Genomic DNA, 26,407 nt, shown 5'->3' with positions numbered 1-26,407 from the left:
ACATACATACAAAGTGGAACTGTGGCTCAAGTGGTAGAGTGCTAGCCTTGAGTATAAAAGCTCAGAGAAGCCAGGCGCCCGTGGCTCATGCCTGTAATCCTAGCTACTCAGGAGGCTGAGATCTGAGGATCACGGTTCAAAGCCAGCCCAGGCAGGAAAGTCCGTGAGACTCTTATCTCCAATAAACCACTAGAAAACAGGAAGTGGCGCTGTAGCTCAAACGGTAGAGCGCTCACTTTGAGCTGAAGAGTGCAGGGACAGCACCCAAGCCCAGAGTTCAAGCCCCACAACTGACAAAAAAAAAAAAAAAAAAGCTCAGAGATAGTATCCAAACCCTAAATTCAAGCCCCAGAACCAGCATCTGAAAAACACAACCATAAACCTCAATTCTTTCTTAAACTAGGTCATCCAGGCAGCAGGTCAGATTTCCAATTTCCATGATTGACTTTTAACTCTAGACTAAAAACTATATACATTCCCCTAAAAACAGATGACAGCCCTACCAGACAAATGTCCCCTAATTGTTCACACAACCATCTGCTTCAAATGCCCAAGAAGATTCTATCCCTGACACAGCCTACCCCCAAGGACTATACATACACACACACACACACACACACACACACACACACACACACACACACACACACACACACACACACACACACACACACACACACACAGTGGTGGCACCATTTCCAACAAATGTGGGACTTTCTTCAAAATGTACTGAACCTCTCCCCAGCACCAGCTTAAACATCTCCAGAAGTTGCCTCTTTCCTGACCAAGTATAAAGGGTAATATTCTCAAGGCTGCTCCACCACCAAAAAGTATGAATGAGAGTGACTATCAGACTTCAAGGAAAAGTTTATGTGTATCAAAGAAAGAGCATTAAAGTTAGCAAGAAACTTTCAAAAAGGTTCACCTCCAACATAAAGACACCATACTACTGCCAGAAAACAAAGTTACATGCACTAGTTGGGAAGACTGGATGGCTGAGAACAGAGGTGAAAGGAAAGATTTCTTTTTACTTTGTACCAATGCACTCACTGTGAATGTCACTTAAAAATACAAATTTTACAAAAGAAAAAGATCCTCGAAATTACAAGAGCATAAGCTCTTCTCTAACATAGACCTGTAAAACCTTTTTACTCCATCAACTACTAGTCCAAATCTCTTTTGCGGACTGCCTTGAAAACGCGGCTTTCTTGCTGCCGAAATATACATTCAGTATTCTCATCTCTGTGACACATGAAAATCCTCTAAATTATCATATATCAGACGATATTCGCTAAGAATCAGGGACTACCTGATTCTCCAAAGGGCAGTAGACAAGACTGTCTAACAGCTTAACTCAGCATCCACTTGCCACCTATCAGTAAAGCCTCCATCTCCATCTTCATCTCAGTACCAGCTGAAAGAGATCATGTCTTGTGTTTGAAGAGAAGCTGGTGCTGGGGATGAAACCCCAAAAGGCTACCATACCTTTATGAAGAGGTAAGCTGTCCCGAGCCACTAGTGGCACCTAAACTCCTTGCAGGAGTAACTAGCTCCTTATTGTGATTGAGAGCCAAGGAGGCAAAAAGTAGTCTTAAGTCCCGGTTTGGTTAGGAAGGGTAAGTTGCAGCTCCATCAACCCTCAAGCACTGAACCGGGAAAACAGATCCAGTGTGTCCCAGAATCCCAGCTGAGAAAAAGGGTGGTTTCATCGCTGGAAAATGATAAGTACCCCGACAACCTGAGACAATTCCCTTTTTCTAAGGGAGGCCGAGGAAACCGTGGACAACGAAATAAAGGGGTAAGGTTCTCCACTGTCTCCTTACCCTAAAGAAAGATAATGATCCTGGGCTTCCTTCACCCTCAAGGAGCTCACATTTGTCCCAACCGCCGTCAAACACGAGACTGAGCGCAGGGAGCGGCCCCCGCACCCTGAGGGCACCATTTGGGGACGGGGGGGGAGGGGGAGGAGGGGGAGTTTTTTTAAAAACAGGGGGACGCGCTAAAGAGGCAAGAAGGGGAGCATGGCGGGCATGAGGTAGTGAGTGAAAGCGGGGATGGCGGGGAAAACGGGGCGCGAGGGAAGGGGGGAAAAAAGAGTAAAAGGAGAAGAAATGAAGGGACACGAGCTGGGGGCGCGCGAGGCCGAAGTGAAAGACGGGCACGCGCGCGCGGAGGGGAGGAGGGGATGAGGTGAAGGGGGAGCGCGAGGCGGGGGCGCGCGGTGCCGGGGTGGGGGGAGGGGGACGCAAGGCGGGGGCGCGCGGGCGGGCGTCGGCTCGCGGCGCTTCCCCTCCCCCCGCCCCTCCACCTTTCCCTTCCCCCACCTCCGCCACCACAGCCTCCTCCCAGCCTCCCTCCCTTCCTCGCTCCTCACCGCCCCCGAGCGGGCGGGCGGCCAGGCCGGCCTAGGCCAAAGCTCCTCACCTGGCGGTGGCGGTGTAACTCTCGACTGGCTCGCTTCTTTAGGAGGCGACGGAGGCGTCGAAAAAGGAAGAAGCGACAGCACAGTGGGCTCCGGACCCCACTGACGGGACCAGGGGCAGGGGTGGGGGAGGGGGGTGGGCCGGACCGGGGCGGGCGGGCGGAGCAGACACTGCGGTACAGACGGGGGCAGCGGCGGCGGCGGCGGCTGCACCGGCGGCGGCGGCACCACACAAACAAGGACGCTGATTGGGCAGCTGCCAAGCGCCTCGGCTCCGCCTTACCCACACGCCACGACGCCCATTGGTCGACCTAAGCCGGGCACCCCGCCCGCTTCTTCTTAGTCCTACCAATAGAGGGTAGGATACTGGGACTTCATCCCACCCTTGGAGAGTGAGTGGCTGGAGAAGTGATGATTGGCGTTCCTACGATCCAATCATAAGCCGAGGAGGGGGGATGGTCTAGCGGGGGCGCGTTAATGGGTACCTCGGCCAGTCCCAGACACATCCGGGTCTTCGACAGCCCATTAAGTGTCGGGGGTCAAAAAATCGCTTCAGGCTGCAACTTTACCTTAGAGACGTTTTGGTCCCCAGGCAGCCGCCGTACCCCAGGCTCCCAAAATCGGGATTCCCCTTTGGCCCGCTCTTATTCTTTCAATTCTAAAGATGGAGACGAGGGACGGCGCTGGACTCTACGTTTGGGCGGTGTTTCATCGCGACAGAATCCAAGAATTTCACGATAGAAGTAGCTGTAGGCGCTTGGGCCTTGCTGTGTATTTGGGGCGTGGCCTCCCTCGGTCTGCCAGAGGCCTTGGGCTTCCTAGTGTTACCACCTCCGGTTGGTCTGTCTTGACTGAACCACGGACAGCAGGGAAGAAGGCAACTAGCCAAATTCACTGGTGAATTACGGTGTGCAGCGCCTTCTCTTGGGTTCTGTGGGGCTGTTTAGGTTCACTGGGAGGAAAGAGCCTCACACACACACCCTCCCCCACCCGATTCCACTTAATCAACTCAAGGCCTCGCTCCTCCGGCCTCACCTCTTCCCCGAAGCAGTTAGGCCCGCCTAAACTCCGGGTTTCTAGAGTACTTATCAGAAGCATTGCTTTGAGCACCTTAAGGTTAGGGGCCAAGTACTGTAGCTGTAAGTTGGAGGAGCAATACTAGCTGATGTTTCGGGAAAGTACTGTGTTCCAGGCAGTGTGCTAAGAGCTTTGCATAGATTCTTATTCCTCATAACTCTATGATGTAGGTACTGTTACTCCTATTTTACAGATGAGGAGAATGGGGTACAGATCATATGACTTTTCCAAAGTTACATGCTTAATGGCAGAGCTGAAACTTGAACCCAAGTGTATCAGAAAACAGGCTGAGTAACTTGCCAAGGTCAGATAGTGACCAAGCTGAGGTTTGAGCTGAACACTATTTCTAGCCACACTAGGACATTTTTTTCAAATCATTGAAATGTCATACTGTGCAATGGAGATGAAATTGTAAACCAGGCCAGGTGCTATGCCTATAATCATAGCACTGCAGAAGTTGAAGCAGGAGGATTGAGAGTTCAAGACCAGCCTGGGCCACATCCAGAGCCCAATAAAAGGAAGGAAAGAAGGAAGGAAGTAGGTTAGAGAGGAGGAAGGAGCTGGAGGGAGGGGGGAAAAAAGTAAAATGGATATGGCCACATAAAGAAGGTAAAATTGGGTGCCAGCAGCTCATACTCAAACTCATAGCTATGAAGAGGCTGCAATGTGGAGGTTTGAGGCGCTAAGCCAAAAAAGTCCAGGAGACTCTATCCCCAAAAATGACCAGCAAAAAATACAGGACTAAGGCCTGGCTCAGTGAACATAAGACTAAATGCAAGTTCTAATACCAGCCAAAGATCAAACAGTAGAACATAGACCCCTCCAACTCTCTCTCTCTCTCTCTCTCTCTCTCTCTCTCTCTCTCTCTCTCTCTCTCTCTCTCTCTCTCTCCATTTCAGTTCATATTTTAAAAGAATAAGAGCTAGCTGGGCAACGGTAGCTCACGCCTGTAATCCTAGCTACTAAGGAGGCTGAAATCTGAGGATCTCAGTTCAAAGGCAGCCCAAGCTGGAAAGTCAGGAGGCTGACATCTGAGGTTCACAGTTTGAAGACAGCCCAGGCAAGAAAGTCTGGGAGGCTCTTATCTCCAATTATCCACCAGAAAACCAGAAGTGGAGCTGTGGCTCAAAGTGGTTGAATGCTAGCCTTGAGGAATAAGCTCAGGGACAGTACCCAAGTCCTGAGTTCAAGCCCCATGACCAACAACCAGAGCTGGTACCACTAGGAAGCCCAAGGCCTCTCGCAGACAGAGGGAGATCACACCCCAACTACGCAAAGAATAAACTAGATGGGCACCAGTGGCTCACACTTGTAATCATATCTATTCAGGAGGCTAAGATCTGAGGATTGCAGTTTGAAGCCAGGGCTAAGATCTGAGGATTACAGTTTGAAGCCAGGGCAGGAAAGTTTGTTAAGATTTTTTTTTTTTTCGGTCCAGTTGTGGGGCCTGAACTCTGGGCCTGGGCGCTGTCCCTCAGCTCTTCAGCTCAAGGCTAGCGCTCTACCACTTGAGCCACAGAGCCACTTCCGGTTTCTTTCCTTTTTGCTTATGTGTAGTTGAAGAATCGAACCCAGGGCCTCAGGCATGCAAGGCATGTGCTTTACCACTGAGCCACCTCCCCAGCCCTGGAAATAAGAATCTTAACAGGGGCTGGGAAGATGGCTCAGTGGTAGAGCGCTTGCCTTGCATGCCTGAGACCCTGGGTTCGATTCCTCAGCACCACATAAGCAAAAAGAAAAAAAGCCGGAAGTGGCGCTGTGGCTCAAGTGGTAGAGCACTAGCCTTGAGCTGAAGAGCTGAGGGACAGCGCCCAGGCCCAGAGTTCAGGCCCCACGACCGGACCCAAAAAAAAAAAAAAGATTGTTATTTCCAATAAACTACTCAGAAAAAGCCCAAAGTGAGGCTGTGGCTCAAGTGGTAGAGCACTAGCCATGAGTAAAAGAAGCTCAGGGACAGTGCCCAGACCCTGAGTTCAAGTCCCAGGACTGGCCAAAAAAAGCCGAACTCCAGGGCCAGCATGCACACGCATACATACACACATGTGCACACACACACCCCACACTAGTAAAACAACCTGTTTTCCATGATAATATAGTATTACTATCCAGGTAAGGAACATGGTCTGGAATTAGGTGCTTGAGTGAATCTTAGCCATTTACCAGTTATGTGATAAAAATACAAATTACTTAACCTCTCAGGGGTAGGAAACCTTTTTTCTTCCAGGGGACATTTAGATGTTTATATGTTTATAACATTCATGGGTCATGCAAAATTATTGATACAGGCAGAAAGCCCCTGGCAGCTGATGAGATTATATGTCTGTCCCATCATATACCAAGTGACTTTGCAAGCTTTATTGGATTCAGACATTCTTCACTCCTGTGTCTATGTCTTAGTCTATGCCTCACACAGTGTAAGATTCCCATTTGTAAGATGGGAATAATGGTATCTAGCCTGTAGGATAATTGTGAGGTCTATAAAATCGTGCATTTTAAATACTCATGGAAACCAGGAGCTGGTGTTTATACTTCTAATCCCATCTACTCAGGAGGCTGGTTCAACCCAAAGAAGAAAAGTATGAGACTCATCTCCAATTAACCAGCAAGAAGCCTGAAATAGGAAGTGTAGTTCAAGTTGTAGAAAGCCAGCCTTAAGGGAAAAAAAAAGCCAACTTAGAGTTCAAGGCTCTTGAGTTCAAGCATGCATAAATAAATAAATAAACTTCTCAAAAGATACAGTAAGCATTGTTTTTAAAATGGTCCTAGGCACTGGGATGCTGCTTCCTGCCAGGCCGGCTGCTACCTGCCCAGCCGAAGAGGGACACAGCCTGGACTCTCCAATAGTGTTTTTAATGGAGTCAAATCCATGTGGTTTGTATATTTTTTCCTTTAATCTTGGGCATTTTCTCTTTCTGAGAACGTAACTTGAAACACTACAGAGCCAATAGTCCTATAAAGAGTGTATCTGGGGCTGGGAAGGTGGCTCAGTGGTAGAGCACTTGCCTTGCATGCTTGAGGCCCTGGATTTGATTCCTCAGCACCACATAAGCGGAAAAAGCTGGAAGTGGCTCTGTGGCTCAAGTGGTAGAGTGCTAGCCTTGGGCTGAAGAGCTGAGGGATAGCGCCCAGGCCCAGAGTTCAGGCCCCATGGCCGGACCCAAAAAAAAAAAAAGAGTGTATCTGCAAACGCTGTACAGTTTTATATACATTCACAATGTACTTTTGCCTTCTAGATAATTTATTTTGCAACACATTACTGCACAGTTGTAAATAACTTATGTACTGTAACATCACTTTCAGTTATGTGTAAAGAAATAAATTAATTAATTAAAAAAATAAAGTGAAATAAAATGGTCCTAGGGCTTCAACTCAGGGCCTGGGCGCTGTCCTTGAGCTTTTTGGCTCAAAGCTAGTGTTCTACCACTTGAGTCAAAACTCCACTTCCAGCTTTTTTGGTATTTAATTGAAGATAAAAAGTCTCACATACTTTTCTGCTCTGCTTCAAACTGCAATCCTTTCATCTCATTCTCCTGAGTAGCTCAGATGACAGTCATGAGCCACTGGCACCCAGCTCATAGTAAGCATGTAATAAACATAAAACAGTAACTTTATGATATTCCTTGCTTTTCCCATTGTCAGTGCCACTTCTGGCTTTCTCTTTTTTTTCTTTTTTTTTTTTGTGGGGGGAGGTCTGGTCCTGGGGCCTGAACTCTGGGCCTGGGCGCTGTCCCTCACTCAGCTCTTCAGCTCAAGGCTAGTGCTCTACCACTTGAGCCACAGTACCATTTCCAGCTTTTTTCTTTTTGCTTATGTGGTGCTGAGGAATCGAACCCAGGCCTCATGCATGCAAGGCAAGCACTCTACCACTGAGCTACCTTCCTAACCCCAATTCTGGCTTTTTCTGTTTTATGTGGTACTGAAGAATTGAATCCAAGGTTTCATGCATGCTAGGCAAATACTCTACCACTAAGCCACATTCCCAGCCTCTGTACATTCCTTAGTTACTGCTTTGCCTATCATCAGTTCAAGGTTCCTTCAAAGCTTGGAGAAAACATATGAAACACAATACAAACCTGAAAATAGTACCTTTCCCAAAGCTCCATGACAGACATCAGTTGAATAATACTTAGCTATTGGAAATTTCAGATGAGTTTGTGGGTAGGGGGATGTTGATACCCAGGGGCTTGAACTTAGGTCTTCTTCCTCCCATTTGACTTTTTTATTCACAGCTGGGTTCTAGCTTCTTGTTGGTTAGAGATAAGTCTGTTGGATTTGGATGTCCAAGCTGACTGTGATCCTTGATCCTCAGACCTCAGCATCCTGAATAGCTAGGATTATAGGCATGAACAACTAGCACATGTAGTTAAGGAATTTTGTCTGTAATTTTCTCATGTGACTTTCTTTAGAAGGAAGCCCAAAAATGAGAACCATGAGCATTTATTATTGCTTGTGAGCCAAAGGGTGCTCTAGACCAGTAAGACTGTATACCGGGGTAAGGATTGAGCCCTAAAATTTCCTTCCTATAGTTTAGCGCAAGACTGAGCTACTACATGCAATAGAAACTTATTTCAAGAGGGCAGATCCAAGTCCAGGCTGCTGGCTCCTGCCTATAATCTGGACTGAGACTGAGACCCGAAGAATTCAGATTTGAAGCCAGACTAGGCATAAAAGTCCATGAGAGGGCTGGGAAGGTGGCTCAGTGGTAGAGCGCTTGCCTTGCATGCCTGAGGCCCTGGGTTCGATTCCTCAGCACCACATAAGCAAAAAGAAAAAAGCCGGAAGTGGTGCTGTGGCTCAAGTGGTAGAGCACTAGCCTTGAGCTGAAGAGCTGAGGGACAGCGCCCAGGCCCAGAGTTCAGGCCCCACAACTGGACCCAAAAAAAAACAAAAAAACAAAACAAAAAAAACAAAAGTCCATGAGATGCCATCTTAAATTAATCAGCAAAAAAAAAAAAAAAGGGGGGGGGGAGGGCTGGAGCTGGGTGCTGATGCCTCTTGCCTATAATCCTAGCTACTCAGGAGGCTGAGATCTGAGGATCACTGATTCAACCTTCTCTGAGCAGGAAAGTCTATGCGATTCTTTTTTTTTTTTTGCCAGTCATGGGGCCAGAACTCTGGGCCTGGGCGCTGTCCCTCAGCTCTTCAGCTCAAAGCTAGTGCTTTACCACTTGAGCCACAGTGCCACTTCTGGCTTTTTCTGCTTATGTGGTGCTGAGGATTCGAACCCAGGGCCTTATGCATGCAAGGCAAGCACTCTACCACTGAGCCACCTTCCCTGCCCCCTCCATGCAATTCTTATCTCCAATTAATCAACAGAAAACTGTAAGTGAAGCTGTGGCTCAAGTGATAGAGCTCTAGCTTTGAACTAAATAAAAAGCTGATGGACAGCACCCAGACCTTGAATTCAAGTCTCAGGGCTGCCCCTCCAAAAAAAAAAAAGTGTGTGTGTGGGGGGGTGGCTGGAGGTATGTGGCTCAAGTGGTAAAATGCCAGCTGTGAGCAAGAAAGCCACACAAGCACATGGCCCTGATCAGGTTCATGTCCCAAAATAGGCAAAAAAAAAAAAGGGGGGGGGGATTAGGGAGGAATGCCATCTACAACCTGAGCTATAGCATGCATAAAGTCTGAGGTTCAATCCCCAGCATTACCAAAACAATTTTTTTTTTTTTTTGGTGAGTGGGGTCTGACCAGAATCTTGATTTTTTTATGGGGCTTCCCCTCTTAGGAAGACATCCCCTACCTAGCAGGACAGACTGCATTTCCTAAGCTTCTTGGTTCCTTTCAGAGCCTTTAATATACTGGAAAAACATCCTACCATGCTGAAGAAAGGATGTGAAAGTTCCTGATTTGAAGGTCACAGCATTCATTCAGAAATAGTTCTTTCCCTTCATCCACTGTTCACAACCACCCAGAAATCTACACTAACAAATTTATGTAAGTCATTTCCTCCATTGATACTCCTGCCCTTCTTTCCCAAGGCACTTCTGCTTTGTTAGTTAATTCCCTTTGGTAATTGGTTTTGTAGCTTTGTTAAAAGTTGTTTCCTATGTTTATCTCATTATATAGGAGAAAAAAAAAACCTGACTGGCCAAGGAGATTAGAAAAATTATGTTCACACACAGGGAGCTCCTTATTCTTTGTTCCTTTCTTCCCAGTGCTGTCCCCTGGCTGAGACCCTATCTGAAGAAGAACTGCCTGCAGTTAGAGCAACTAAGGAAGGCAGGATGACTGCAGGACCCCAGGATACATGCTGACTGCCAACACCAACGACTGGAGAGAGGGTTCTCATCCCTGTGAAGGTGCTGGAGAAGCTGAGCTGGGTAGGGGGGATACTGGCAGAGGAAATAAGGCAAAGATGAGCTCAGGGCCCCCAGAGAATGAAGCCTTTGTATAGGGTACAGATGAGGGACAAGGGGGTGATTGTGTGGGAGGGCCGGAAGTGCCATGTAGACTGGCACTGCCATAACTGGCATCAGATTCACCCTTCTACTCCAAGAACTCCTTATATTCCAAGGGACCAGTACCAGACATGACCAAGAAAAGGTGGATATACCTGAAGACTTTAAAAGATAGAAAGATGGGGATGTGCATGCAGCCAGAAGAAAATGAGAGGTGTCCCCAAATATTATCCCAGACCCAAGGAATAAGAGGCAGAAAGAAAAAGACAGAAGCAGCTTTTACTATATTTACATCCAACAAAACTTTGCAGGTAACAATCCTTATTGCACAGTCAGGGCCCTGGGTGGACCGGAAGGATCAGGAGTAAAGGAGGCACCAGTTCTTCCTAAGGGGAGCGTGGCACTCCTCTAGTTCTCCATTCAAGGAGCTACAAGCCACAGTACCCCATTTCCCTTCTCTTTCTTACTCTCCATAAGAATCTCATTAACCTAGGGGGCTGTGGTTCCAGAATAAATAACTTAAACTACAAATACGAAGGTAGAAAGGTATGGAGAGCCTTGGGACTCTCTCAGCAGTGCCACAGAGAAGAGGAACCATCATTGGTGGGGAATGAGATCCCTTCCTCCCATTCAGGGCAAAGGCTCATTAGCTCTGTATCTTTCTGGTTGTTTTTTAAAACAAAAACTGCTAAGATGACCAGACCACATATCTGTGGGTACCCTGGAGAGGAGTTCCTGCATTAGGACAGGGGAAGAACAGAGTTGTGCCAACTCCCCCAGCTCTCCCCAACATCATCATGGACATATTGGGCAGGTTGGAGATAGGGGAATTCTGACTTTTGGTAACAGCGGGTCCATCTTCCTGCTGCTTCCATTTGGAGCCTATGGCTGAACAGGCTTCCTAGCCTGTTCCCAGCTCTTCTACGAAGGGAAGCAGGTTGTCTCTAATATTCTTTCTCCCTCCCCACCCAAAGCTGGAGAGGGAAAGCTTAAGGGTCTTTAGCATTCCAGAGGTGCTCCAAAACATTTTCGGCAGTCAATGGCCTTGGGAGTAGGCATCTGTGCCCGCCGCTGCCTCAGCTCCTCCTTGCCCATGCTATTGGCCAGCTTGTTGAAGGCAGACTTGTACTTCTTGTCGAAGGCCACTAGGGAAGAAGGTCAAGGGGATGTATTAGGACCCCAGCCTCTCACACTTAGTTCCATATCCCTACACTCAGCCCACTGTCTTGCTCCCTCACCTATGTCCACATGGTCCTTCCCCAGAGCAGCCATTGTCAGGAATAAGATCTCTCGGTAGATGCCTCTGTAATAGATACAAAAGGGTGTGGATGAGAGAAGAGATGTGGGAAGCACAGGCCAGGTCAGGACCCATCCAGATGGAACACTCTACCTCTGTAGGTGCAGGCCAGTGGGAGGGGGCCCTAGAGTTTCCAGCAGGAGTCCTACAGCCTTGTGCACCTCATTGAGTCCAACATGGCGCAGCACTAACTCCAATAATGCAAAGCTAAGACATGCAGGTACTGGGCCTGGCCATACAACCCGCTGTGGGATCTGGCCTGTGAAAGGAAGGAAGACCATCAGAATCACTGGGTCTTCTAGGTGTAGGGCTCAACCCTCCCACCCCTAGGTCAAATACTAAACTCACTGTGGACCCTCCAGAGCACGTAAAGAGGTGGGCAGCTGTTGGGGTCAGGAGTCAGGATATCCCACAGCAGGCGTACCTGCACAGAGGCTGGATCAGGAGTTAGCCAAGGAGGTGGGGCCTGAGGGAGCTGAGACAGAAGAGACAGGTTCATAGAATGAGAGGGAGAGGAAAAAAAAAAAAAAAAAAAAGGTCAGGTGCAAGCACTGGTGACTCATGCTTGAAATCCTAGCTACTTAGGAGACTGAGATCTGAGGATCGCAGTTCAAAGCCAGCCTAGGCAGGAAATTCCATGAGACTCTTATCTCCAATTAACTACCTGAAAAGCAGAGATGGCCCTGTGGCTCAAGTGGTAGAGCACTCGCCCTAAGCTGAAGAGCTCAGGGACAGTGCCCAGGCCCAGAGTTAAAGACACATGATGGACAAAAGAGGCTAGGAATGTGGCTCAGTGGTAGAGCGCTAGCCTTGAACTGAAGAGCTGAGGGACAGCGCCCAGGCCCAGAGTTCAGGCCCCACAACTGACAAAAAAAAAACAGGACATAGCCAAGGAGACAGAAAAGAACCTTTGTCTCCCAAGAAAATACAAGCTTCCAAAAGCAAGAATTTTGTTTTATAAGCTGCTATATCCCTGGTGCCTGAAAATTGGTCCTGGAACCTAAAAGATATTCAATAAACACTGGTAGAATGAACAAGCAAGTATGAAGGAGTGATTTTGTAAGTACCAGGCACTGGATAAGGTGTCTATGCACAGCTCTGTGAGATCACTCTTGCACCACTTTACAGGTGTCTAAACTGAGGCTCAGAGTGGCGAAGTTAGGGCTCAGGAGTCAAACCAGCCACAATAGATTCCTCAGCTTTGTCTTTTTTGGTGTCAAGGACAGATAGGACCAAGAGACAGAGCTGGGAGACAGAGGAAGGCATTCAGTAAGCAGGAACCACCTGGGGGCACTGACCTGAGTGGGTGGGGGCCCATCACAGGAGGCCAGCACCAGGCCCGGTAGAATACTAGGCAGGCGCAGCCGTTGGAAATACCACAGAAGGTTCCAGAAGATGATGGGATGGGCAGCAGGCAGTTCAGGCAATGCCAAGACCTCACTGCCCTCATTCTCAACCAGTGACTCTAGCTCCTTACGCAGCACCAGAGGGCTCAGGTATGCCCATGCTCCACTCTCGACCCTCCGAGATGCACCCTAAGACACAAAGCGGGAGAGCGTGTACAAGGTCCCATTCCTACAGCCTTGCCTCCCACTGAGCCAGCATGTCTAAAACTTCTGAGATGCCTCTTACCCTCCAGGCCCATCTACCTGGTACGCTTACCCCTCCCTGCACACTCCTATTCCTTATTCCCATCTGGCCCAGCTCTTACCCCCATGTGCCCATTGCAGAGCTGGGGTTCATCCAAAGCAAGGCAGAGTCTGCGGTCACTGAGCACAGGACCAGGACCCCCAGGGACAGGAGCATCTTTGCTGTCACTGGCACCAGCAGGGGTAGGCTTGGGGCTGGAGGCACTGCAGGGGCACAGCAGGAGGAGTCAGTTCTTGGACATCCACTTCCCTGTCCCTCCCATAGCACTTGACCTGCTTTGGGCACCTGGGTCGGGAATCAAGGGTCTGGACACTGAGCAGGGGCACAAAGGGGCAAGCGCAGAAGGGGCAAGTTGTGTTGAGGTTAGAGTCATCAGGTGCCCAGCCAGCCATGATTTCCTCATCGTACACCAGTGAATCACAGGCACGGCACAAGGAGCAGCTAGACAGCAGAATCTGCAGGCAAGGAGACCCCAGGAAATAGGCCCAACTTGGCCTCCGGTGCTCTGAAGCCCATGTACCTTCCCCAGTCTTTCCACCCAAGCCAAGCCTCCTGGCTCCATCTCCTCCCCATCCCCTGCTTTCCTCAGGGTGACTATGCGGTCTGTGACAGCACAGCTGTGGGTAGGGTTATCCTCACTTCCAGGGAAGGTGGCTGGAAGGGTCCAGGGGTGTCACTGAGGCGCTCAGAGGAACGGCGCAGGCTCAGGCTGCTGAGAGAAGACTCTGAGAGGTCCCACTCACTGCCCAGAGAGGCTGAGCTCTGCCATTACAAGAGAAAGCACAGTTAGTCTGCCTTACACTTCTCTTTGCCCAGAATGCTGATTTTAGCCACTCTCAGAGCCCCCTTTGGGGCTGCCCCTCCCCAGGCCTCCCAACACTAAGGCTACCTCAGAGGCAGTGGATCCAGGGCGCTCCCGGGGCCTCAGGAGGCTGTCCATGGGACTGCGGCGGGCTGGGGGAGGCAGGTCAGGGGGCAGCTCCACTGGGGGAATGCGAGACGCAGGAGAACGGCGGGAAGGAGTGAGCAGCTGTTGGAGGCGGGCACCCAGCCCTCGTCGGGGGGTGCCAGCCTCATCCTGATGTCCGCTGGCCTTGGACCCTCGTCCACTTAGCCCTTCCAAGGCTTCAGTGGACTGAGCACTCAGGACTGAGCCTGAGCCTCCTGGGCTTCCTCCAGTTACTGGCTCCTCCCCTGTCAGGCTCAGATCTGAAAGACTTCCATCATGCCAGGGCACAGGTGATCCCCGGGGTTCCAGGACCCCTAAGGCCTCTATCACTGCAGAACAAAGAAAATCAGGAAAGATAGAGCCCAGCCTCAACGTCAGCCACCCCTTGCCTGGCACCACAACCACACCGTGACATTCTAGGTAACATTCCCCCTGGGTCTGCTGTACTCACCACGAAGGGCCACCCTTCCATCCTCACCCAGTTCTTCCCCACTTTCACTGGCAAGTGGTTAAGAAAGCTGACTGGGAACAGAGGGAGGGTCAGAAAAGGGCACTCACTATGGGCTACACCAGCTTCCACAGTGGGCTGTGCCCCTCGGGCACTGCCCAGGCTGCCACTTTTCACCAGGCGCCCAGTGGGTGAGGCTGGGTCCCTCATACTTCGCCCAGCCCACGTAGTTTGGCGCTGAAGGGGGCGGTTTGGGGAAAGTCGCTCCAGATAAGATTCTGTGGTAAGCAGAGAAGGGGTTTAAAATGGCTAGTTAGAACCTAGTTCCATTCCAAAACAACTCACTGAATGGGTCTGAGTTTGCAGAGCTCCTCCAAGGCTACCAAACAGGGACATTTTACCCATCCTCAGAAGCCCCATGCCAACCACTAGGCCAGCTCCAGCTCACCATACCTCTCCCTGCCTGAACCTGGAGGCCTCATCCCCACCCACCTGTCTGGGAGCTGCCTGCCTCTTGGTGTGCTGTGACCTTCTGTTGCTGCTGCTGCTGCTGCTGCTGCTGCTGCTGCTGCTGCTGCTGCTGCTGCCGTTCTCTCAAGGGCTGGCGGAACTGAGCAGCCCCCAGGACAACATTTCGGAGCTTGGCCCAGCGCAGACGCCCACCTGGTGTACCAGATGGCCACTTGCTTTCCAGTACTGCCTGCCAATTACAGGATAGCCTGTTCTGACCCCAGTCTGATGCCTCCCTCCAATCCTGGAGCCCCAGAGACTATGCCTCCCTCCAGATATCCTGCCTAGGACTGTCTGGGTAATGAGGCTCAGCGAGGAACAAGAGTTCAGAAAAAGTAGTTGTTGGTAGCTGCCTCTGAGAGGACCTAGAGAATGCCAGGAATAATGGAGAAAATTTATAGTAAAAAACTTTGTAAAGCCAGGCGCCAGTGGCTCACGCCTGTAATCCTAGCTACTCAGGAGGCTGAGATCAGAGGATCGCAGTTCAAAGCCAGCCTGGGTAGCAGAGTCCATGAGACTCTTACCTCCAATAAACCACCAGAAAACCGGAAGTGGTGCTGTGGCTCAAGTGGTAGAGCGCTCACCTTAAGGTGAAGACCTGAGGGACAGCGCCCAGGCCCAGAGTTCAAACCCCACAACCGACAAAAACAAAAACTTTGTATTTGGGCTGGGAAGGAGGCTCAGTGGTAGAGTGCTTGCCTTGCATGCATGAGGCCCTAGGTTCAATTCCTCAGCACCACATAAGCAGAAAAAGCCAGAAGTGGTGCTGTGGCTCAAGTAGTAGAGCACTAGCCTTGAGCTGAAGAGCTGAGGGACAGCGCCCAGGCCCAGAGTTCAGGCTCCATGACCAGCAAAAAGCAAACAAACAAAAAACAAACTTTGTATTTATAAATGGAATGGCCCTGAAGAAGTTGGTTTAATTTTTGGGCATTAAGTTTTCTTATCTGAAAAATGTAAAGCAGTTTAGCATCATGGATAAAGAGGCTCATGGGCTGGAAATGTGGCTCAGTGGTAGAGTGTTTGCCTAGCATGCATGAAGCCCTGGGTTTGGCTTCTCCATACCACATAAACAGAAAAAGCCAGAAGTGGCACTGTGGCTCAAGTGGTAGAATGCTACCCTTGAGCAAAAGAAGCTCAAGGACAGTACCCAGGCCCTTAGTTCAAACCCCAGGACTGTCAAAAAAGAAAAAAAAAAGGCTCAATTAGAAACATGGGAATAGCTTTGCATATGTTCTGATTCTCTAATGTTCACTGAAGAACCTTGAATTCTATGCAACTTCATCTCATCTATAAGATGGAGGTTCTACCTCATTGAACATTGTGAAAATAAAATAATTTTAAATACATTTAGGACAGCACCTGATATGTTGGCTAATACTGTTAGCTTATTAGTTTAGGGCTGTCGTGAGAAGTAAAGAAGCCATTGATATTGATAAAACATTGGTATTGATAAAACTTCCTGTCAGTGCTAAGGTGCCACAGTTTTGAGTGATGGCGTCTACAGGACCTAGTTGGATTGCACAAGCCTAATCACCAAGGAGTGGGAAGAACAGTAGCTGGGTTTGTGCCTATGTACACCCTGGCACCAAATGCCATCCACCTCTTCCCCAAAATTAAGTACCTTGTTGTAGTAACCATAGGTGATAGTGTTGGGCACAATGCCTGCCCGCCGCATCTCCAGCATGACCCGTACAGACAACACAGGCTGCCCATAATGTGAACAGAGCTGCATCAGCACCCGGTAACACACCTGGGCCAAGAGAGGCACAGGATATAGAAGAGATCCATTCCCCACCAAAATCTTCAAGTCTGCACCCTCCCCCAGCCTCTCATTTTCCCTAATCTTGCTGGTCCCTGGCAGCTCCTTCCTGCTTCCCTCATCTCTCCCTAATCCCCTTCACATGGCCACTTACTTAGTGATTGTTTATGGAGCCTCTGGGCTCCCCATCAAGTTTCCTTCTCAGCCCCAAGGCTGCACAAGCCTCACTGGGACTGGGGGTTGGGCAAGACCATGTAGGTAAATAGTTGCCTACCTCATCAGGGAGCACCACCTTTCGGCTCTCCATCTCACGCAGTACGTGGTAGGCTGTGTGTAAGGCCCGCACCCGGGAGGGTGCAGACCGCACATAGGCTGGCAGACACAGGAACCACAGCCCATAGCAGTGGCCCAGCAGGCACCGAGCCCAAAGCTCAGGCACAGTTGCTGACTTCTGTGCCATCCGCTGTGCAACCTTCATCTCCTAGGTGAGTCAAGGGATAGGACAAAGTGAATGCAATGCCAGGGCAGGACTTCAAATGTGATTGAGAGAAGCAGCACCTTCCCTTGGTACGGCATAGGCTGTGACCCTTCTTGGAGTCTCAGGAAGAAAGGCCTGGCCCTTGAGTATGGGCAGATACCCTGGAAAATGCAGCCAGCTCCTGGATTACTAAAGTGCTCAGGAGATGAGGAGGAAGAGGAGGAGGTGGACGGAGAGGAGGAATAGGTGGAAGAGGAGGAGGAGGAGAATAACATCAAAACGAAATAATGTGGGGCTGGGAAGGTGGCTCAGTGGTAGAGCGCTTGCCTTGCATGCATGAGGCCCTGGGTTCGATTCCTCAGCTACTGGACCCAAAAAAACCAAAAACCTAAATAATGTTTGTATAGTGCTTTTTATCTGCCCAGCTTATATAAACCTCCTAGCATTCTTATAGGTTAAATATCATTGTTATCCTTATTTGACAGGTAACACTGAAGGAACGAACAGCCCTTGGCATGAGCCAGGTTCCCCTGAGGGCCCACTTGCTGGTTTACCTGTTTGGTACGGCGAGGGGCAGGACTGCTGGGAGTGCTACGGGATGGGCCCGGCACAGGCAGGGCCCCTGTCTGCTCTTGAGGAGACTCAAACAGCTCAGCACGCAGCTCTGGGAACCCATCGTAACTGGAAAGACAACATCAGAGCAGTCAACACAGGATCAGGCAAAGAGGCTGGTTCAGCCCAAGGGGCTTTGAAACACATGAGGGAAAGAGAGGCTCTCACCAGTACTGGGGCGTAGATTCACCACCTTCTGGTACTGGGGGCTCCTCAGGGGGTGTGATAAAGACAGTGAGCTCACTTCCAGACAGCTCTTCCAGCTCCACTAAGGCTGTCGGCTCAGGCTTCTCCTGCTCTGGGTGGACCTGTAACAGGATGGCAAGAGAATAAGCATTAAGAGAGTGGGCATGGAGCAGAGCTTGGATACCCAGAATATGGCATCTCCTGGGTAAACATATCCATAGGGAAGTAGTCCTGGAGACATAGCTAGGGGATGGAGGTAGGAGTGCATGAATCCAAGCCCACGTAGTATCATCATGATCACAGCTGAGATGCACATCTGTGACAGAGACAACCAGGAGGAAAGAAGAGGCCAATCGGTGCTAAGAGAAGGGAGATCACAATACCTTATCAACACAAGAGTCAAAGAATTCAAGGGCAGCATGTCGAGCAGAGCCAAAAGAACATTCCTCAATGAACTGTGAGAACATCTGCGTGTGCAGCAGCTGAGAGTACAGCTTATGGCTGGAGCGCTCACGAGACTTGAGGAAACCTGAGGAGGTAGAAAGACAAAAGGGGGGAGGTAAACAGAGCTTTCTACCATAACCACCTCTCCCTATACCCTGACATCGTCTCCTACCTGCTCAGGACCCCTGGCTGTCAAAGCTTTCTTTTCTTTGGCTTCTCTGGCACAACTACCAAACAGACTGAGGGACCAGATGAGCTCCCAGGGAGTCCCTTTCTTTTGTCTGTCTGCCCCACTACCAGAGAAGAGGGGCTCTCCAACACTTTGCCCATGGGGACCACTCACCACAGGGGTCACTATGTCTACCCTTTCCCAGGGCTCCCAGAGAGCAGAATCACATCTGGTTCCTCTTTGTGACTTTACTCTCTCCAAGACCAGGAGAATAGATGACTCAAGGCAGGTACCCATGAAATCATTTACTGAGTGAAGGAATAAACAACCAAGTGGCCTCCCAACTGCCCAGCTCCTGACCACCCCCATCCCATGATACCCTTTCTGAGCAGAGACAGGACCTCTTTACCCTGAAGGTAGAAGAGGTTGTCAACATCACGAGCCCCCTCAGAGGGGGCCTGGGTGAGGGGACGCAGGAAGTCTCTGTAGCCCTTGAGCAGGCAGGCCATGAAGCGCAGGAAGGCTCCCTGGACTTCCCGCTCCAGGCGGGCCCGGCGACCACACACTGCCTCGTAGTCTGTCAGCAGGAATTCCAGAGATGTCTCCTCCTCTGGTCCAGTATAAGCTGGGGACCAATGTCCTTAAGAGTCAGAGATGGCACCTACAGTGCTTGCTACACCCCTACTTCTCACACTGACATCTCCGCCTCTGACAAACCTTACACCCACCATGTCCAAAAAACTTACCTTACAGCAATAGTTTCAAGCCCTCCACTGACAAGCTCTCATTTCAGGACATGCTCAGGAATGCTGTCTCCCTCTTCCTCTAGCTTCAATCAGAATTGGAGCCAGGCACCAGTGGCTCATACCTAATAATCCTAGCTACTCAGGAGGCTGAGATTTGAGGATCATGGTTTGAAGCCTGGGCAAGAAAAGTCCATGAGACTTTCTCCAATTAACCTCCAAAAAGCCCAAAGTGGAGCAGTGACTCAAGTGGTAGTGCCAGCTTTAAGTTCAGGGACAGTGCCCAGGCCTGTTCAAGCAACAGGACTGGCACAAAAAAAAAAAAAAGGGAGGGGCTAGGAAGGTGGCTCAGTGGTAGAGCGCTTGCCTTGCATGCCTGAGGCCCTGGGTTCGATTCCTCAGCACCATATAAGCAAAAAGAAAAAAGCCGGAAGTGGTGCTATGGCTCAAGTGGTAGAGCGCTAGCCTTGAGCTGAAGAGCTGAGGGACAGCGCCCAGGCCTGGAGTTCAGGCCCCACAACTGGACCCAAAAAAATAAATAAATAAAAATAAAATAAAATAAAGTAAGGAATTGGAACCCCCTTACTTCCTAATCCTAATTCCTCTAGCCCCCTTAAAGAATGCCTAGCTCCCTACAGACCTCCCCCAACTGGCAGTTTGAAGCCAATAACAACTTTGGCTTTCCCCTCCCCCCCCCTGGCTTCCCGTTCCCACCCAGGCTTCTCACTCTGGTCCAGCTGCTGATAGAGATTTGTCAGTGTGGCCAGCAGAACTTTATAGGGTCTGCGGGGCAGGGTCCGAGGGGAGAGGGGCTTTTTTTCCTCTGTCCTGAGAGATAAGCATAAGGAGAAAGGTTGGTGGGATTTCTTTAAAGCCTCCCCCACATTTTACCTACAGCTCCTCTTGAGCCAATGGTACCCCACACAGCTCACCTCCCATATCCCCCTGCTGAGACCCAGCCTCTTACTGGAAGAGCGTGTTGGTGTCAAGGTCGACACAGATGACATCGGCAGGTGGGTCATGCAGATCAAAGTAACTGGAGTGGATACCCACAATGAAGGGCACGGGGGCGCTCAGCACATCTGCCAGCACCAGCGGGCAAAGTGGAATGTAGGGACACTGCCAGTGCAGTGGGAAGATCATCTGAGGCACCAGGGAATGAGAACAGGTGTGGAGTCAGGGGTACAGGGAAGAGAGAGCACATTGGCCTTGGGGCAGTGGTGCCTGTTGAGAAGCTTTGGAGCCCAACTTCAAGGAACACCTGTACCTGAAGGCCATACTCAGGGAGAGGGCCTGAGGATCCTTCCCAAGGAAGGTAGAGTAAGGGGAAAGAGTGCAGAAATGGACGAAGGGGCCTCAGAAAGAACAGTGGCTCTGGGGAAGTGAACTGGGCAGAATGGTACTTACCGAGACGAGGGCCTCACAGACACTGGTGAGCAGGTCCGGCCGCAGTGAGTGGACCAGCAGTTTGTGCTCTGTGAGCACAGCCAGCAGCAGTGTGACAGCCAGCTCAGGGCCCAGGCTCTGCAGCAGCTGCAAGAAACTGGCACCACTGCGGGCAATGTGGGGGTGGGGACAGGGTCACCAGGAGACTGGAGACTCTTCCCCAGACACTGGGCACAGACACCACCTGGCCAGGCTGCAGAGACCTCAACAGCTGCAACCTCAACAGCTGCCTAGTGCCTACTACAGGCTGTAGCATCAAAGGGCCCCACCCCCAACTTGGGCACATACCTGAGAGGTAGGGGTGAGGACACAGGCTGACAAAGGAGCAGGTTGTCATAGGGAGACATCTGTAAGGACAGAAGAACCACGGGTAGGTAATGGCTACCACTGCCCACTCCCCTCCTTCCACCTATGCAGCCTCAGTCTCAGTTTTGTTTGTTTGTTTGATCAGTCTGGGGATTGAACTCTGGGCCTTGAGCCCTTCAGCTCAAGGCTCTACCACTTGAGCCACAGCACCACTTCTGGTTTTCTGAATGGTTTATTGGAGATAAGAGTCTCATGGCCGTTCCTGCCAGGGTTATAGGCATAAGCCACCACACCCAGCAATTCTTTTTTTTTTTTTTTTCATTCGTTTTTTGTTTATGTGACACCAAGGAATTGAACCCAGGGTCTTATGAATGCCAGGCAAGCACTCTATCATTAAGCCACATTCCCAGGCCAATAGAGTGCCAGTCTTCTTTTTTTTTTCCCCCTAGTCCTGGGGCTTGAACTCAGGGCCTGTGCACTGTCCTTAAGCTTCTTTTGTTCAAGGTTAGCACTCTACCACTTGAGCCACAGATCCACTTCTGGCTTTTTCTGCTTATGTGGTACTGAGGGATCGAACCCAGGGTTTCATGTGTGCTAGGCAAGCACTACCACTACCACTAAAAGCCACCTTCCCAGCCCGCAGTCTCAGTTCTTACCTGCACTAGGATGCGGGGTCTCTGTGGGGAAGGGAATGGGACGTTGTGAATGAAGTGGGAGATGTGCCTGGGAAGGGAGGGAAACAGGTGAGGCAGATACTCCAGCTTATTCCTTTCTTGCCTCCACTACGAGTTCTTATCTCCTCATATGCACAAGAATTTCATTTCTCCTGGAACTCCACTTCCACACTTGAGCTAGCCACCAGAGCCTCCATCACACAGCGAGAGATTCGCTCTGGGCATACACAGTTCTACCAAGAATACACTAGATTTCAGACTGGATCCACTCACCGCCAGCCAGTGACATTTTTCCAGTGGGCTTACAATGTACAACCACATACTGCAGCCCTATGCCCATCCTAACCCCCCATCTCCACCCTGATCTATCCCATCTCTCCAGGCCTGACTCCTTAATGCTTCGCAACTCCTTCCCAGTGTCAGAGGAGCTGTGCTCACGCTTCCAAGGGCAGACGGTGGGGGCCTGAGACGGAGTAGCGGTAAAGGAAGGTGAGGAAGGCTCGGAAGGCTGGGAAGGCAGGCCACCGGGACAACACAGCAATGGCACGCCGACTTCGCACAGCTCGGCCCCCCAGTGCCCGGCCCCGCTCCACGGCACTCAGCAGGCCGAGTGCCCGTGCCTGTCGCTCTGACAGTCTGGCCCTGGGGAACGCCTCGTAGAACTGCAGGGCTGCACCATACACCTGGCCAGGGGTAAGAGGGACAATCAGGCGGGCCCTGCACAGCCCAGACCCCTTACCACACTCCACACACCCACCTTATCACCAGCAGCACCCGTGAGCACAAAGGTGGAGAAGACGGGCACCGGGTACTTGGTCTGGGCAGGCCAGCACTCGATAGTGGCCCCCATAGGCAGGCAGAAGACGGGCACTGACTCGGGCAGCGGGAACGCCTCATTGTCTTCCTCCGGGTAGCGGCCCAGCAGCTCTGCACCCAGCAGAGTGGGGAGTACCCAAAAGGGGGGGGGATCCATCAGACTCCAGGGAAAGAAACCAGGGGATCCCAAAGAAGGGCCAACTGGCAAGGGGAAGTAAACTGGAGACTGAAATACCAGCCAAAAGGCATCAGGGCAGAGACAAAGGACAAGAGGGACAAAGGGCCACTCACCTGCCTCATATGCCAGCGTGTTGGCCTTGGCCAGGCCCACCTTGAAGCACAGGTACACTGCTGGGCCCCACTGCCCCAGAAATGGCAAGAGATAAGCAGACACATAAGCTGACAAAGGTTTCTAGGTCCTTGATGGTACTTTCTGCCACCCCAAGTGGTCTTGTGTCCAGGGGTACCCCTAATCCCAATCTCCTCTAAGCTGAGGGGTGACCTCAGGCTTGCCCCTGGTATCAGAGGCCTCTGATTCCAGAATGGCCTTTGAGCCCAGTGTCTATACCCTGACATCGATGGCCTAGGTCTTCGGCTCCCAGCCCCCAGCCCAACTTACCATGCCAGGATTGAGGTTGCGGGGTAACCGGCAGTAAGTATGAGGCGTGCCCTCGCCTTTACTGGGCAGCACCAGGCAGAGGTCAGTGATGCCCAAGGCATGCAGCCCTGCCCCCTCCGCTGCCCGCCGGTAAGTGAGGTAGGTGCGGGGATGCCCAGGGCCTGGAGGGGCCAAGTTGGCTGAGTGGCTGTAGGGTGTCGTGTCAAGGACTTGGAAGCCAGGCTTGGGACGTTCCTTCCCCTCATATAACACCCTTGGCACAGAGAGCAGAAGAGGCATTAAGAGAAAAGAAGAATGACCCCAATCCTGCCAGATCTCCTAAACCTGCCTTGCTCCCTTAGCCTGGTTAAAACCTGGCACTAGGGCCTACTCCTTGCTCAACTCTATCATCCTGCGCTTCCTTTCGCCCTTGGCTGTACTTCTTGGTCATTAAAAATCCTCCATGTCTCCCACATGGCTCACACTCAAGTGCTCGGTGCTAAGGTCCTCATATGAGAACTCTCACTTCATCTTCTGAACCATCTTATAAAGAGTTACTATTCCCATTTTGCAGATGAGGAAACATGCCCTGAGAGAGGCTCTATCACCTGCCCAAGACCAGCGGACTAGGAAGCAGTAGCATTGACATATGAACAATAGTCTGAGAGGACACCATCAGTGCCCCCTTGCTAGCCCCTAGTACCATCAGTCCCCACTCCCACAACCCTACCTCTACCTCTTCAAAGCTCTCCCAGAGTCCCTCCTCCCAACCTCCCCTGGTGGCAGCATAGTTAGGGGCACACACCCCAGTTCAACGAGGGGGGGCTTGTCACGGCCCCTGCGGTAGCAGATGACAGGTTGAGTTCCCCCCAGGAGTCCGGCACTGAGTTCCAAGGGGTGGCCCCCAGCAGAAGTCTGGATGCATGTGTAGCCCTGAGGCACCTCCTCGCCCAGTGCCCTAGCGATGACTGCAACATCTGTGATGGGCTCAGCTGGCCGGGGAGAGCGCAAGGGCCCACTGGGTTCTGGAACCCACGTTTCCTCAGGGATGGGTGCTCCGTTCCCTGCAAGCCCAGCTACCACGAAATAATCCACCAGCCGGGGGGGCCGCTCCTCCGCCATGGCCCCCCCCTCACTCACTGCATCTGGAATGGTCAATTGAGAAAGAGATGGAGCAAGGATAGCCTGGGGTTGCCATGGCAACCATTCACCACCACCACCACCACCCTTCCTAGTCCTCCTAAGGAAAGGTGGGATAAGTGATCATTAGCCAATCCTCAACTCTGCCACCTGCAACACACCAGGCTCTCACAGCAACTTAAGAGAGACCAGGCCCCTTCCACTTAGTGATATAGGCCCCCTCCCCAGAGAACCCAGATGCCACTTCACCACACACAGCTAACCTGGGCTCTGATATATTCAGATGCTCACCTATTCCTTTCAAAGGTTCACCCTTTCTAACTCCCACAATAGTTATAACATGACAGAGTTCACAGCATTTCTTTATAATGGCCTGAAATGACTAACATTTATCCTAGCCACAACATCATACAAATCTTAAGACTTTTTAAAGTTTTCTGGCCTTTCTGTCCTAGTTATGACATGAGAAGAGCTTTCTGATCCAACTAATGCTCTTAAAGAGTCCACATCTAAGTTTTTATTGAACCCCACAAATTTCTGGGACTTGAAAACTTGAAAAGGGTTGAAAACTCCAAGCTTTAATGTCTCCTGTCCTTTTTCCTAGCTTAATTCAACCAACCTGGCCAAACAACCAGTGCTCTGCCACCTCCGATCCTTAGGTATCTCCAGTTAGGTGCACAGTGGCTGTGGGAGATAGTTTCAGCCACTCACGCCCTATTCCACGGAGCTCCAAGACAGAATCAGCCCCCCCAAACGCCTCTCGGTGACCTTTCTCACCTGCCTCCATGGCCTGACCCCAGGGAGAAGGAGCGGCAACAGTCCTGGGGCACCCCAGGGTGCAGAAGCTGGGATGGAGCTTGGTGGGTGCCTGGTGGCAGGGGCCGATAGGCTGGGGGGTGCCTCAGAGGGAAAGGGAGGTTATACTTCCTGAAACAGTGGAGGGGAAGCTGCAGCTCAGCAGAAGTCAGCCTATGGGTGTGTGTGTGTGGTGACGGTGGTGGGGGGAGCATCGGGCCAAGCGGAACCCCAGGCCAACGGGCTCTGAGCAAAGCAAAGGAGGGTTGGAAGGGCCACAGGATGTATGTGGTCTACTTAACCTCCTTCCCTTCCCCAGAGAACAGGGAGCCAAGGAATCTCCTGGAGCTCTCCTCAACCTGGCTTCTGAGCACACACATCCCAACCCGAGCTAAATTTAGCCTCCAAGTCTGGGAGGTGAAGCCAGGAGTGAGCGTCAGCCTCCGGATTTAACTCCGGGGCGCAGCCCCCTCCCTCCTCCACTGCAGGGCAATGGGAGCTCTGTGCCCAAGGCAGCAGGCAGAGGCCGTTAGGTGGAACCATCCGAGGGGAGCCTGGCTGGCCCCGGTGCGCTGAAGCTGGGCCAGGCCTCCCTTCCTCCAGCCGGGACAAGTCCTACAGAGGGCACCCCTGTCTCCCTGGGGAAAGCAAAGCCACTCCACGTCCCAATGTCCACATGCCGGGCTACGGGAAGTTGGGGCTGGGGCAGAGGGTGCGCCGAAGGGGAGGAGGCTGAGCAGGACCGGGAGGGCAGAGGGAAGCAGGCGCGCGGGCGGCTGAGGACGTGACGGCAGCAGCGCCGGCCGCCGCGTGACCCGCGCGGGAGGGAGGGGAGCAGGAGGGGCGCGGGGTGTCCGGCACCGCGAGCTGCGCCCTCCCCTCCACTTTCACTTCCCCGGGAGAGAGGAAGCGGAACCAGATGTGCAGCGCTGGAGACACAGCTGGGGACAGGGTGGCCCCCATCCTCCCCCCCCCCCCCCGCCCCGCAGGAGCGCCCTCCCACCCTCCCAGCCCGCCGCCCCGCCCGGCCCGGCCCCTACCTGCCTGCCTGCCCCGCGACTCCCCCGGCCGGCCGGCCCGCTGGCGGGTGGCTCGGAAGGTACGCTGGCGGGCCGGCGGGCGGCGGGGCTACCCGGCCCCCGACATGGCGCACCCGACTTGGGCGCCGCTCCTGCCCTGGCAGCGAGTGAAGGGAGAAGAGGCGGCCGAGGACACCGGGGCTCCGGGTGCCGTGGAGGGAGATCTGGGCGGTCCCAGCGTCCCCGGCGCGCTGCGCCACGCGGGGACAGTGCTGGCGCGCCGCTAGCTCGGGCTGCGCGGTTCTCCCGGCTCCTGCGGCGCTGGGGGCCCCCCGCGCTCCTCCGCGCGCCCCGCTTTCTTCACTCCCCCTATCCCCCCCCCTTCCCGGGCCGCGGGCGCCGCCACCGCTACACCCCCCCCCCCTCCTCGGCCGGCGGCCGTGACCCTGGCTAGTGCCTGCCCAGCGCCCG

The 26,407-nt window shown here is 51.9% G+C and overlaps 2 protein-coding genes across 9 annotated transcripts in view; both read right to left on the bottom strand.

Moving 5' to 3' along the window:
- Positions 1-2,575, bottom strand: part of LOC138809117 (transcriptional repressor p66-beta) — an 89,962-nt gene extending 87,387 nt beyond the window's left edge. For 2 of the 4 annotated variants that reach the window (XM_069995537.1, XM_069995538.1), the window contains exon 1: positions 2,425-2,575. The gene's annotated coding sequence lies outside the window, so the exon portion shown is untranslated. The remainder of the gene's footprint in view (positions 1-2,424) is intronic. The other 2 variants (XM_069995535.1, XM_069995536.1) reach the window with 1 other exon arrangement.
- A 7,581-nt stretch (positions 2,576-10,156) lies between these two features.
- Positions 10,157-26,294, bottom strand: LOC138809116 (DENN domain-containing protein 4B). 5 transcript variants are annotated; one of them, XM_069995533.1, is made up of 30 exons: positions 25,958-26,294; positions 24,900-25,049; positions 24,742-24,806; positions 23,788-24,127; positions 23,004-23,256; positions 22,676-22,745; positions 22,326-22,495; positions 22,007-22,251; positions 21,551-21,617; positions 20,877-20,935; positions 20,550-20,694; positions 20,110-20,285; positions 19,870-19,970; positions 18,809-19,024; positions 18,170-18,315; positions 17,769-17,908; positions 17,543-17,669; positions 16,785-16,991; positions 16,373-16,501; positions 14,734-14,941; positions 14,352-14,519; positions 13,734-14,122; positions 13,484-13,606; positions 13,130-13,299; positions 12,906-13,047; positions 12,493-12,729; positions 11,543-11,669; positions 11,288-11,453; positions 11,136-11,200; positions 10,157-11,042 (listed from the first exon to the last, which is right to left on the bottom strand). In XM_069995533.1, exons 4-30 carry the CDS (start codon positions 24,102-24,104, stop codon positions 10,897-10,899), a joined length of 4,509 nt encoding a protein of 1,502 aa, XP_069851634.1. In that variant the 5' UTR covers positions 24,105-24,127; positions 24,742-24,806; positions 24,900-25,049; positions 25,958-26,294; the 3' UTR covers positions 10,157-10,896. The 5 variants fall into 5 exon arrangements, with proteins under 5 accessions (XP_069851634.1, XP_069851631.1, XP_069851630.1 ...); XM_069995530.1 differs by lacking the exon at positions 25,958-26,294 and having other exon boundaries at positions 13,734-14,116; positions 24,900-25,713; XM_069995529.1 differs by lacking the exon at positions 25,958-26,294 and having other exon boundaries at positions 24,900-25,712.
- Positions 26,295-26,407: the final 113 nt, after the last annotated feature.

Source organism: Dipodomys merriami, unplaced genomic scaffold (genome assembly GCF_024711535.1).
Source record: "Dipodomys merriami isolate MVZ:Mamm:240054 unplaced genomic scaffold, mDipMer1.0.p SCAF_485, whole genome shotgun sequence".
Lineage (NCBI taxonomy): Eukaryota > Metazoa > Chordata > Mammalia > Rodentia > Heteromyidae > Dipodomys > Dipodomys merriami.
The sequence above is the reverse complement of the archived record's forward strand: the minus strand, read 5'-3'. Positions and strand labels throughout refer to the sequence as shown.